The sequence below is a fragment of the Nannospalax galili genome, unplaced genomic scaffold, assembly GCF_000622305.1.
Source record: "Nannospalax galili isolate Female #2095 unplaced genomic scaffold, S.galili_v1.0 scaffold3499, whole genome shotgun sequence".
NCBI lineage: Eukaryota > Metazoa > Chordata > Mammalia > Rodentia > Spalacidae > Nannospalax > Nannospalax galili.
Genome location: NW_008342883.1, coordinates 146045 through 159734, shown reverse-complemented (window position 1 = coordinate 159734; position 13690 = coordinate 146045). Strand labels below are relative to the sequence as shown.

The 13690-nt window shown below is 43.4% G+C and overlaps 2 protein-coding genes and 1 pseudogene across 4 annotated transcripts in view; 1 reads left to right on the top strand and 2 right to left on the bottom strand.

Annotated features, from left to right (window-relative positions):
• Supt7l (SPT7 like, STAGA complex gamma subunit) overlaps positions 1 to 3220 on the bottom strand; it is a 15161-nt gene extending 11941 nt beyond the window's left edge. The window contains exon 1 of one of the 2 annotated variants that reach the window (XM_008838866.3): positions 3095 to 3220. The gene's annotated coding sequence lies outside the window, so the exon portion shown is untranslated. Of the gene's footprint in view, positions 1 to 1823; positions 1944 to 3094 lie in introns of those variants that run through there. The other variant, XM_008838867.3, reaches the window with a different exon arrangement.
• LOC103738746 lies at positions 117 to 1938 on the bottom strand (annotated as a pseudogene).
• Positions 3221 to 3472: 252 nt separating the features above from the next.
• Positions 3473 to 13690, top strand: part of Slc4a1ap (solute carrier family 4 member 1 adaptor protein) — a 35604-nt gene continuing 25386 nt past the window's right edge. The window contains exons 1-5 of one of the 2 annotated variants that reach the window (XM_008838863.3): positions 3473 to 4170; positions 4397 to 4589; positions 7613 to 7735; positions 11237 to 11297; positions 11736 to 11875. In XM_008838863.3, the coding sequence (XP_008837085.1) occupies positions 3514 to 4170; positions 4397 to 4589; positions 7613 to 7735; positions 11237 to 11297; positions 11736 to 11875 (1174 nt within the window). In that variant the 5' untranslated portion in view covers positions 3473 to 3513. The remainder of the gene's footprint in view (positions 4171 to 4396; positions 4590 to 7612; positions 7736 to 11236; positions 11298 to 11735; positions 11876 to 13690) is intronic. The other variant, XM_008838864.3, reaches the window with a different exon arrangement.

Here is a 13690-nt window from a genome sequence, read left to right as displayed (position 1 = left end):
GGTCTTTTTGAGACAGGGTCTCCCTGTAGCCCCAGCTGTCCTGGAACTCACTATGTAGACCAGGCTGGCCTTGAACTCACAGAGATCTGCCTGCCTCTGCCTCCTGAGTGCTGGGATTAAAGGCGTGCGCCACCATGCTCGGCTTATTTATTTATTTATTTTTTAATTTTTGAAAGGGCAATGTTGCAAACATTTCCCAATGCCTAATTATTTCAAGATAGTTTATTTTTTAAATGGGTCGCAACACTAAGCTTTTGGTCCATTCTGCCTTTGTACAAGCTACAAATGCTTGCTTGGCAGCTGAGGGGCACACATTAGTTATCATGTCTGAAAAGTGAATAAAAATCCATATAAAACAAATATTCAAAGTTTCCATAGGAAAACAGGTGTGACCCCCAACTCCTAGCCTTCCACATTGCTGCATCTGTGCCAACCCTATTCTTACAAAGACATTTCAAAACTAGCAGTAATTAAGTTAAATGGTCCCCCCAGATCCCTTAATTCAAGCTACACTTGCAGGTAACTGCTACAAGAATGGTATCTACACATTGATACTAGTAGAAGCACAGGCTGCTGGGTGATGGTCCAGCCTGCTCTCCTGAGCACAAGACATGGGCACAGTGCTGATGTCCTGCTCCTCTATTTCCAGCAGGAAGTCATGGTTCTGGATATGCTTCATGAGTTGCCACACTGATCGTGACATCACATAATAGATAGTGGGCCTCTGGAATCCATTGAAGTAGAAGCAGCAGCAACTGTGTATGCACCCATGTTTTCAAAGAGCAGCCTATACCCAAGTGCATTTCAGTCAGGTTAGTCACAGTGCTCAGTGATCCAATCTAGGTCATCACACATTGGTCCCCATATGCTGGATGACTAATACTTCTCATCTGGTTTAAGTCTCTTCTGTAGCAGGGGCTTTACATGTGCATGATTGAAAAGGATGCAATTAAATGATCTATATACTCTGTCATTCACATAATACATAAAAGTTTGTTCATTCAACTCATCTTCATCATCAGAACCAGTCTGCTCCTTCAATACGAGTTTTTTGGCAATGATATTGACTGCAAGTGTGAAAGCTTATGCAACATAGTATGTGCCTGGCTCAGCTATGATTCTCATTCCACAGTCTGATGGAAAATACTTGTCCAGCGCTGGGTTGATCACACTGGTGATCTCTTCAAATTTAAGCTTCGTATCCTCAGATCCAGGAAAGCCACCACCAATATCAAGCAGATACATGCTGAAACCAACTTCAGCTCCCATGTCAAAGACACAGGAGGCATCTGATACTGCTTGCACAAAGGTCTCCAGAACAGTACAGCCACTCCCCGCGTGGAAGCTGACCCCAATGACATCAATATTTAGCTGTTTTGCCCATTCCAAAAGAAGTTTGCTGGTTTTGACTGTGGCACCAAATTTAACACTGAGGCAACAAACTGCTTTGGAAGCATCAGTGGCAATCCACAAAACCAACTTTGCTTTTGGATGTGCTTTGGCGACTTTCATCAACTCAACTTCACTATCAAAAGTCATCATCTGGACTCCATTACTGACAGCATACTTAATTTGAGACACTTGTTTACTAGAATTTGCATAGATAATCCTCTCTGGAGGGACACCGAGGCTCTGTACCAACTGGATTTCAGTCTTGCTGGTACAGTGGAATCCTGTCCCTATGGCAGCTAGGGTGTTCACTATGGCTCTGCTGTCACTACATTTGACATCATAAAAGGGGGTTACATAGGAAAGAGCTTTTAACCACCTCAGATGTTTCTTTAGAATGTCTCTGAGGTCTGTGACATAGAAAGCACCCTTACCATCATCAGAAGAAACTTCATTAATTTTTTGGTCTAGGATGTCCTTGGCAGTAAAGCCTTCATCGAGGATGTGGCAGTCAGACTCTTCCTTATTAAAGTTGTTCATGGTTTCTTGGTGTGCCTATGGAAAACTTAGAGATGGTATTAAAGAAGCAGATTTCTAGCTTCTCACAAAGGCAGAACTCTCCAGGAGCTCTGAATCTTGTCTCCTCGAAGCAGCAGTGGAAATGTTCTCACAGTGCCCAGGTGTCGCCGCGCAGCAGCCGGAGCCAGAGGACTGCCCAGCCGCTCACGTTGGCAGTGGCGGGAGGTGGCGCAGAGCTGCTGGCTGAGGGCGGCCGGGGGCGGCTGCAGGGATTGACCAGGATTTTTTTTTTTTTAATGTGTATCTATGTGTGTCTGCATCCATATATGTGTGGGTGCTTGAAAAGGCCAGAAGAGGGTGTCAGACACACCACCCAGATGGAGTTACAGGTGGCAGTGAGCCACCTCTGTGTGGGTGCTGGGAATACAACCTGGGTCCTCTGGAAAAGCAGCAAACAATCTTAACCTCCGAGCCATCTTTCTAGCCCCAGTACTCATTTTCTTGAGACTATCAGGCACTCACAGTTGCCCAGTTCAGTTGTGATTTCTGCCAGGAATGTTCTGTCACATCCTTATCAGACTTGAATTTGTTAAGGATAGCAGAAATTACACTCTCTACCGTTTTCCTAATATATACCCCTTCTTCGTATTTTCACATCACTTAGCATTTATCTCTAGACTTTTAATTTTAGTTGAATGAGTACTTAATTCTATTCTCCCATCTGTTAATGGCCATATTGTGGTAGCGTCTGGGCATTTATGAAGGACTCACTATATGTCAGTTCTGACTTTTATTGCTTAGTTCAATTTTTCTACAATCCTTAAAAAAATGCTGTTATTATTTCCATTTTTCGGTTGTAGAAACTGTGGCCTGGTGTCTTGCCCAGTGTCACGAATACAAAGGGTGAAAGAAAACAGGTTTTAGAACCTAGGCTCTTAATCACTAAACTATGCTGCCTCAATAATTCGTTCTAAGAATAAATGAATGAACGAACTAACAAGAAACTGCCCTCTCCCCTAACTTCACCGACAGGAGTAAGAGGAGTACCGAACCTAAGTTCGGGAGGTGCAGGGTCGGGGGGTCCTTGGTCACCATCAGCAGGCTTGGGCACCAATCACAGAATCTAGGAAGTCTGTTTCCAGGGCAGCTCTGGACCTGAACCCCACAATTTGGGAGAACTACTCACCGCCGTGTTCCAGGAGCCGTCGGGGCTGATGTCTGCCTCTGAGACGCCTGAGACGAGGACCGGGTCAAGCCTAGAAAAGCTGATTTATTGATTAATGGGCCATGGAGGCCGGAAGCGCTTCTTCTTAATCGTACTTCGTCACAGGAAGTCCCTGCAATCCAATTGCAACATTTAAAGATATCCCCATTCTGCGCAGCACCATGACAGCTTTTTTTTTTTTTTTTTTTTTTTTTTTTTTAAACACCATGACTACCAGTGTTACATATCGCTTTGCAACTCTCTGGGCCTTGAAATTGTTCCCACCACGGCCCCGGAGAGAAGCCGCTGGGGGCTGGGAAGAGTGAGACTTAGGCAGGAACGTGGAGAGCAAGGGTGTGCGGTTTCCGAGGGACACATTTCGAGCCTGCACCAAGCCGAGGATGGCTGAACCGCCCTCTCCGCCAGAGCAGCCGGCGTCTCTAGAACTCAGTGGCGAGTTTAAAAAGCCGGTCTTGCCGGTGCTCCCGGTAGTGCGGGGTAAGGCTCCGGCCCCGAGTCCCCCGAGCCCCGAGGAAGGGAAGAAGGACTGTCCGACGGCGCTGCCAGACTCCGATAGTGGGCAGCCCGACGTCCCGCCGCCTCAGTCAGACGGCCGGGAGACAAGTCCACAGGAACAGCCCCGCCCCCCACGGGTAGCTGTTTCTCCGGGAGGCCCGGCCCGGACTCGCCCGTACCAAGAGCCGTCATGGGGCAGCCCTGCCACGGCCCCCTACAGCCTCGAAACCTTGAAGGGTGGCACTATTCTTGGCACCCGCAGCTTGCAAGGCATGAGCTGCTGCCTCTTCGGGAGACTGGCTAGCTGTGACGTCTGCCTGGAGCACCCTTCGGTGTCTCGGTACCATGCAGTGCTGCAGCACAGGGGGTCCGACCCGGACGGAGCAGGCGACTCTCACGCGCAGGGCTTCTTTCTATATGATCTGGGAAGTACCCATGGCACTTTCCTCAACAAAACGCGCATCCCACCCCGCACCTACTGTCGAGTCCACGTCGGGCACGTGTTTCGCTTTGGAGGCAGTACCCGGCTCTTCATCCTTCAGGTAAGTGGAACAGTCTAAAATGGAAATCTTGTGACTTCCTCGTGCGGTGCTGGGACTCTTGAGTTAGTTTAAGCTTTAGTCGAGAAGATTGCCCTAGTCAACAGTGACAAAAGCAGAAGCCTCATTCTGCACCCTCGTATCCAGATAGACACTTCCTATACACTGCTGTATCTCTGAAAGTGATTTCCGCGTTCCTGAACTCTTTTTTTTTTTCTTGATTCATTAGGGACCAGAGGAAGACCGAGAGGCAGAATCTGAGTTAACAGTAACTCAGCTGAAGGAACTGCGTAAGCAGCAACAGATGCTATTGGAGAAGAAGATGTTAGGTGACGACTCAGATGAAGAAGAAATGGATACCACTGAAGGGACAAGGAATATTAGTGATCAAGATGATGACATGGGTTGCACCTGGGGAATGGGTAAGAAAATTGCTAGCAAAGGTTAATGTTTTTTGTATTCATTGCTAGTGGCACCCTTAAATGTTTTTTTATCACACAGCATCTCATGACTCTTTGAAATAGGTATAGGATAAACAAAATTTGCAGATTAGGTAACCAAAGCCCAGAGGGGGCCATTAACTTTACAGATATAAAAAAAAATTGAGGGGCTGGAGAAATGACTCAGTAGTTAAGAGCACTTGCTGCTCTTGCAGAGGACCCAGGTTCAGTTCCCAGCACCCCACATGGTGGCTCACAATTTTCTGTAACTCCAATTCCAGGGTATTGGCTCCTTCTGGCCTTCATGGGCACCAGGCATGCAAGTGATGCACATATACACATGCAGGCAAGCACTCATACACATTTAAAAAAAAAATCTTTGAAATTGAATTATGGGTACTATAGATATATTTAAATATATTTTTAGTGCAATTTCTTGTTCAAAAGTCTTCTCTACCATATAATCAGTTATTATTTTCATCATTTAAAAATATATTATTTTGTTCTGAGTGCTAAATAATTTTCACAGATGGCTTACAGTTCAATCAAATGAAATGGAATGTTACTCAACATAGGAATATACTTTTGAATTTTTTTGTACTTTATGAAAATAGCCTGAATGGTGAAGGAAGCTGGTCTCCTAGCTAAAGGCATGAACTAAATTTTTTCACAAACACCAGACGTTTTGGAGGATGGATGTTCAGGATATAGGTCTATAAAAAGAAGTTGGGACTGGCAAGGTGGTTCATTGAGTGAAAGTGCTTGCTGCTGAGACTGATGACCTGAATTTGATCCATAGGACCCACATGGTGGAAGGAGGGAACTGACTCTCGAAAGTTGTCCTCTGACCTCTTCCTGTACTGTGGCACCTGTGTGTGCACAGACCTACACACAAAATAAAAATAAATAATGTTTTTAAAAAGTAAAGTAGAAGTTGGATAGAAGTTGGGGCTAGTGAGATGAGTCAGCTGATAAAGACACCTGCCCTTCAAGGGTGACAGCCTGAGTTTGATTCCTGGTCTCATGTGATGGAAGAAGAGAAAGAACTCCTGTAAGTTGTCTTCAGACCCACAGACAGACAAGACAGACAGACAGACAGACAGACAGACAGACACACACACAACACACACACACAAATAATAATAATAATAATTAAAAAAATGTAATTAAAGGATTTGGAGCCAGGTGTGGTGGTGCACACCTTTAATCCCAGCACACAAGAGGCAGGGGCAGGTGGATCTCTATGAGATCAAGGTCAGCCTGGTCAGCCTGAGTTCCAGGCCAGCTGGGGCTACAGGAGACCCTGTCTCAAAATATATAAAATAAAATAAAGTTGGCCTTAATGTAAAGGTGAGAAGACAGGATAAATATACAATTACTGATTCAAAGTGCCAAGAATAATCTGGGAACAGTAGTATTCTAGAGTTAGCTATCAGAGAAGGAAGCAGTCATTGAGAACTTAGACCTGTGGTACCCAATATGTTAGTGGTTATCTACATGTGGTTATTGAGTACTTCCAATGTGGCTAGACCAAATTGACATGTCCTCTAAGTACAAACTACAGACAGGATTTCAAAAACAGTGTGAAAAAAAGGACTAAAATATCTGTATCATATTTCTTGTATTGATTATATGTTGAAATGACAGTTACTTCATCTCTCTACCTTTTTAATGTAACTAATAGAAAATTCAAGATTATACATATAATTTTGATATTTCTGTTGATAGTACAAACTTAGATCTTTGGGAAACTATAAATTTATTTTTTATTTAATTACATTTTAATTTGAATTTGTGTGTGTGTGTGTGTGTACCTGCATGCCATGCCTTGGTGTACAAGTGGGGGTCAGAGGACAACTTTCAGGAGTCTTTTCTCTCCTTTTACCATGTGGATCTCAGGGATTGAACTCAAGTTGTCAAGCTTGGCAGCAAGCACCTTTACACACAGAGCCATCCCTTTGGCCCACTTGATAAATTTATGAACAAGGATTTTAAGCTGGAACTTGAAGGAATGAAAAAGTGTCCCTAATAAAGCTGCATGTTAGGTTAGTGTTCAGAGCAGAGACTCATGGTTTTAAGGGAGTGGTGGATTTGCCAGTCCGTTTGGCAGATTTGAGAATTGCATTGGAATTGATGAGTCAGACCTGAGTAGGAGGGAAAGAGAATGATAACTGAAGAGCACTGTTGTTTTCAAAGTGGGGTTGGTACATTTTGCCTTTAAAATAATGTGATGGAGGAGGAAAAGTGCCATGGAAACAAGCTTTGTCTTGTTACATAATTTGAAAAACTTGATGTTCATAGTGGTGATTTAAAAAAATTTTTTTTTAATTTATTGTTTTTATTTTGTGTGTATTCGTGTATTGCCTGCATGCAGGTAAGTGCTCCTGTGTTGTGCAATACCTGTGGAGGTCAGAAGAGGCTGTCCGATCCCCTGGAACTGGAGTTACAGACAGTTGTTAGCTGCCATGTGGGTGCTGGGATTCAAACAAGGCAAGAACAACCAGTGTTCTTAACTGCTGAGCCATCTCTCCAGCCCCCATAGTGGTGATTTTGTGATTATTTCATTCCATGTCCCCAAATAGCTTTCTTTTCATCACTTAAAATTATAAGCAAATAAGCTGGGTGTGGTGGAGCACTGATAAGGTCCTTCTGCTCCTAGCCTCTTCTGGTCTTTTATCATAAAGGATGCTGCGTTTTGTCAATGGTGTTTTCTGCATCTATTGAGAAGATTGTGTGTGTGTGTGTGTGTGTGTGTGTGTGTATGTATGCAAATATATAGAGAAATATAAGTTTATAATTATTTTCCTTGAAACAGTGTCTGTCTGTGTAGTCCAGGCTGTCCTGGTACTTATGATTCTCCTGCCTCAGCCTCCTGAATGCTGAGATTCCACTATGCCCAGCTTATATAATTACATCTCTCCTTAACCTAGAAGGATAACAGATGTCATTCCAATGGATGTCATGTCCATCCTCCTCTTGTATCCATTCCTTTTTGTGCCCTGCAGGAGAAGACGCTGTAGAGGATGAAGCTGAAGAGAACCCTGTTGCCTTAGAGTTTCAGCAGGATCGGGAAGCCTTTTATATAAAGGATCCAAAAAAGGCTCTGCTAGGTTTCTTCGACCGAGAAGGTATGTAACTAAGTTTCTGAGCTGACAGTGAAATGTACTTACGGCAGGTATTGTTTCATAAGCTTTAAGTCTAGCTTCAAACTTCTAAATGCTAGAGTTTATCTTGTTCTGCTTGTTTAGTTCTTACCCTGTGATCAGTTCCTTTGGCTTTATTTCTACTTTTTGTAGTGTGCTGAGGTCAAACCCAGGATTTGTGCTAAGGAAGTGCTCTGTCACTGAGCTATACCTCCAGTCTGAGGTTTATTTTGAAGATAGTAAGACTCTTGCTTGTATGTCTTTTCATCTTAAAGTAAAAGAAACACTTTTCTTCTGACTCATCCCATTCCTCTCAAAAGTTCTTGGACTTTGGTGGTAGGAAAATGAAACAAAGTCTCAGTATTTTTTGTTCCTAATTTACCTGATCTTTTATAATTATTATTTTTTAGTGTGTGTATGTGTGTGTGCAGATGTATGTACGTGTATGCATGTATGTGCTCATGTATGTGGAGGCTCCAAAACGATCTTGGGTGTCATCCTCAGGAATACCATCTACCTTTTTTGAGACAGGGTTTCTCATTGGCCTGGATCTTACCAATAAGGAGTGTCTAGAGAGCCTCAGGGATCCTCCTGTCTCTACCTCCCCAGTGCTGGAATTGCAAGCATGTGCCACCATGCTCCCAGGCACTTTTACATGGTTTCTGGGGATCCAGCTCAGGTACTTGTGCTTACACGGTAGACATTTTTCCAACTGAGCTATCCCCTACAGCCCCTTGTTTATGATTCTTGGGTAGATTTCACCTTCGTATGTGTCCTAGTTTGTTCTTCATTGCTATGACAAAATACTCTGACCACTACCAACTAGGAGAGGAAAAGGTTTATTTGTCTTACATCTCCCAGGTCACAGTTCATCCAAGAGCCCAAGGTAGGAACTCAGGACAGGAACCTGGAGGGAGGATCTGGAGCACAGGCCATGGGGAATCACTGCTTACTGGCTTGCTCCCCTGGCCCCTGCTCAGCCTGCTTTCTTATGCAACACAGGTCCACCTGCCCAGGGATGGCACCACCCACGGTGGGCTGGGCCCTCCCCCATCACTCATCAAGCAGGTGCCACATGGACATGGCTACAGGCCAGTCCAATGAAGGAAATTCCCCAATTGAGGCTCCCTCAACCCAGGTATGTCAAGGTGACACCAAAGCTATCCAGTACAATATCATAAAAAATGTTCCCCCAGAAGAGTGTTTCAGTAGAGGTACTTTAAGAGAACATCTATGCATGTTTATGTGTATATGCATGTATATGTATGTATTTACACATGCATAGTTATTCATGGACTTTTTAGGGGATTGGTTTCGGGATACTTCCTTTAGGATACCAAGATCTGAGAATGCTCAAGTGCCTTATATCAAGTATCACAGTATTTGGATATAAGCTACATATAATGTCCTATATATTTTTTTTTTTTTTTTTTTGGTCTTTTTGAGACAGGGTCTCCCTGTTAGCCTTAGCTGGCCTGGAACTTACTATGTAGACCCGACTGGCCTTGATCTTGCAGAATCCACCTGCTTCTGCCTCCCTAGTGCTGGGATTAAAGGCATGTGCCACCAAGCCCAGCTGTGTCCTATATACTTTAAATATCCCCTAGATTATTTACAATACCTAATATAGTGTAAATGGTCATTATACTGTATTGTTTAGGGAAAACGTATATATTCAGAACAATTTTTTTTTCTCCTTTGAATATTTTCAATCTGTAATTGGTTGAATCCCACTAAGGAAAAATCTTGTGTGTCTGTATGTGTTTGTACATACATATAAATGAAAATGGATATGAACTAGTTGCTTTCTACACTTAATATTTATGCTTCTAGCCAGGCATGGTGATGGACACCTGTGATCTAACATTTGGAAAGTAGAGGCAGAAAGATCAGAAGTTCAAGGTCATGCTCATCTACACAGTGAGTTCAAGGCCAATCTGAACAACATGAAACCCTGTCTCAAACAACAAAATGTGTTTTATGCCTCTAAAAGCTAACTGTGCCTAAAAAGCAATGAAAATCTACAACTCAAAGAAAGTGTGAAAATTGGAGCTGGAGAGATGGCTCGATTTGTAAAGTGCCTGCTTGTGCAAACATGAAAGACTTAAGTTTTGACCCCCAGCACTCACAAAAAAGCTGAATGTGGTAATATGCATGTCTATGCTGAGGAGGCAGAGACAGGTAGATTCCTGGAGCTTATTGGCTGGCCAGCCAGCCTAGCCGAATCGATGGGCTCAGGTTTGGTAAGAGACTCTGTCTCAAAAAATAGGGTGGTGGAGAATGACTAAGGAAAAACAACTGCTGGCCTCCACCTGCATGAACACACCCATGCATGTATATCTGCATGAACATGTACACGTATACTTTACACACAGACATGCACACACATACATACAATTTGTGTAAACAAAACTATATATGGAGAGATGATTGGTTTGGGAGTTTTGATGGTGCTGGGATCAAATCCAGGGCATTGTGCATACTGAACAAACGTTCTATCATAACTAACCTATAACTCTCAACTTGCTGTTTTTCTCTTATGAGACAACAAGGTCTCACTAAGTTACCCAGGCGGGTCTTGAACTAACTCTGAAGCCTAGGCAGCTCTTGAAGCTGCGATCCTCTTGCCCTCCTGCTTTAAGTCTCTGAATAGGTAGGATTACAGACTTACACAGCCAGGCTTGTATTTTGTTTTGGCTTGTGTCTTGTAGTAGTAAGGTTGAACCTTGAACCTTGTGTATTTCTACACAAACACTCTACCACTGAGTTATATGCCAGCCCTGGGTTTTTTTGTTTGGTTTTGTTGTGTTTTTATTTATATGAGTGTTTTGCCTGCATGTATGCAAGTGGACCTGTGTTGTAAAATGCCCATGGAGGCCAACAGAGGTGTTGGATCCCCTGAAACTGGAATTATGGACAGTTGTTAGCTGCCATGTGGGTGCTCTTAACTGCTGAGCCATCTCCCCCACTTTTTTTTTTTTTGAGACAGGATCCTACTCTGTAGCCCAGGCTAGCTTCAAACTTACAATGTAACTCAAGCTGACCTTGAATTTGCAATGATCTTCCTACCCCTGCCCCTGAGTGCTGGGATTATGAGCTTGGGCCACCATACCTGGCTCCAGCCCTCGTTTTTTAAAGTTTATGGGGAGTTTTGAGACAAGGTTTCATTAAATTGGCCTTGAATTCACTCTGTAGCCCAGGTAGACCTTAACCTTGACATTTTCCTGCCTCAGCCTCCCAAGAAGTTGGGATTAAAAGTCTCTTCCACCAGGCCCTACTGAGTTGTTTATTCTGATCTAAAATTATTCTTCTCCATGTCATACTCATCTTAGATTTATTTTCAGGTGATAATCCTTGGGAATAAACAAAATGTATTGAGAGTTAGTGTTCATTGTGATATTAAAACTTGCCTTTAACTTTCGCTTTCCTTATTGTATCAACTAGCAATTTTCAGATTTTATTGAAATTGTTTTCTTTCTCTCACAGGAGAAGAATTAGAATATGAATTTGATGAACAGGGACATAGCACTTGGCTCTGCAGGGTGAGGTATGTTCTTTTCTTTTTTCAGTTTTTAGATGGTTTGTGAGACAGGGTCTAGTTATGTAGCTCATGCTGGCCTTGAACTTACAGTCCACTCTCTTCTGTCTACCAAGTGCTGGGATTATGTGTTCTTTTTTGTTAATGTCTATATCTGGAAAGTGCCCAATTTCAAGTTGATTTATAGTTGTAGAGAACAGTCCCAAAGAGTAATTTTAATTTTGGGCTATTTTCTAAGCTTGGACCTTGATACTTTAGTAGCACTTAGGGAGGTAGGGTGGAATGAATAAGAGGTGGAAGGAAATGATTTGAGGTCCATCCTTGGTAAGATAGAATGGAATTCAGTGAGAGATTGAAAAGCCAGCTAAGAAAACATAACTGTCATCACAGCATAATAGTTGTTTTCATGAGAATCGGAGCTTACTGCTGTGCTGTCAACCAATGTAGATTACCTGTAGATGATTCAACTGGGAAACAGCTGGTGGCTGAGGCCATTCACTCAGGAAAGAAAAAAGAAGCAATGATCCAGTGCTCCTTGGAAGCGTGTCGGATCCTTGATACATTGGGATTGTTGCGACAGGAAGCGGGTCAGTATATGGGAGTCATTTTTTCTTTTCTTTTTTCAAAAAGATTTACTTTCTGTGTGTGAATATATTGCCTGCATGTATTTTCATGCACCACATGTGTCCCTGGTACCCTTGAAGAGGGTGTTGGATCCCATAGAACTGGAGTTTTGGATAGTTGTGAGCTGCCATTTGGGTGCTGAAGACTGAACCCAGGTCCTCTGGAAGAGCAGTCAATACTCTTAACCACTGAGCCATTTCTCCAGACCCCATTTTTCTTTTAAAAAGCAAAGAAGGATGGGGCTGGAGAGATGGCTCAGCAGTTAAGAACACTAGTTGTTCTTGCAGAAGACCTGGGTTCGAATCCCAGCACCCACATAGCAGCTAACAACTGTCCTTAACTCCAGTTCCAGGGGATCCAACAGCTTCTTGTGTCCTCCGCGGGCATTGCACGACACAGGTGCACTTACCTACACACAGGCAATACACACATACACATAAAAAAAAAAAAGAAAAAGGCATAACCCTCTTGCCTGTCTCCTGGGTAAGTCCATCATGCCCTCTGCGACTTGACTCCCCCAGCCCATTCACCCTCCCATCTCACCCGCCTGTCTCTCCTAGCCTGGGTACTGTCCCATTCCTTGTCTTGGCACCCCAGACACAACCACCACTGCTTCCTGATCCTTTGCATCCAGACCAACCCAGTTCCTTCTCGCGGTCCCCAGGAGCCATCTGGACCTGGTCCCACCCTTACCTCCCTCTGCTTCCCTGGGCTGCACAGCCTCTTTCCTGGGTACCAGGGCTGACCTCTCGGCTTCCTAATCCTTTGCATCTAGACCAACCCAGTTCCTCCCTGCAGTACCCAGGAGCCCTTGGGGCCTCTTCCCACCCCCATCTCCTTTTGCATCTCTGGGTGATGCCACCAGCTGCCCGAGACCAGCATCTTTCCTGGGCCTGGCTCCCAGGCCGGTCCAACCCCTAAATTCCTGAGGACAACATCTTTCCTGGAGGGATCCAGACCTTAGGAGAAAGCCTGAGAGCATCTGATCCTCATCTGACTTAGGCCTCTGTGGGAACTCCTGAAGACAAAAGGAATCTGGCCACTCCAATATAAAATCAAAAGAAAGAACCTGAAGCCTAGACCAACCAGCTTTTAATGCCCAAGTAAATCACAAAGGCACATAAAGTTTATAAAAAGAAGCAGATCTAAACTCAACAAAGGAAGGCTGGAGTCTCACACAAGAATCAGAAACTATGAAAGAAATTCACATGTCAAAGTTACAGAGAAAAAATAACATGAAAAATGAAAATAATATGTCCCCACCAAGTACCTACAGTCCTCTAGAAGAGTAAAATGAGAACTCCCTAGAGATAACACAGGACATGGAACTCAAAAGAACAATTATAAAACATGATAAAAGAATTCAGTAAATTTAAAGAATACACAAACAAAGAAATCAAAGAACTGAAGGAAGATAGGGATAAACTTCTGAATGAATTCAGAAAAGAACTAAAAATATTGAAGATGACTCAGGCTGAAATGAAGAAGGAAGTGAAACACTTAGTAAGGCAATTAGAAACAACAGGAGAAAGCCTCAACAACAGGATGAATGAAATGGAATACAGAATTTCAAGACTGGAAGATAAAGTGGACGAACTAGACCACTCAAGCAAAGATTATGAAAAATTTAAGAAAGCACAAGAATGGAATGTGCAGGAATCGTGTGACACTGTAAAAAGACCAGACTTACGAATCATAGGTATGCAGGAAGGAGAAGAATCCCAAGATAATGGCATGGACCAGATCTTCAACAGAATCGTGGAAGAAAATTTCCCCAA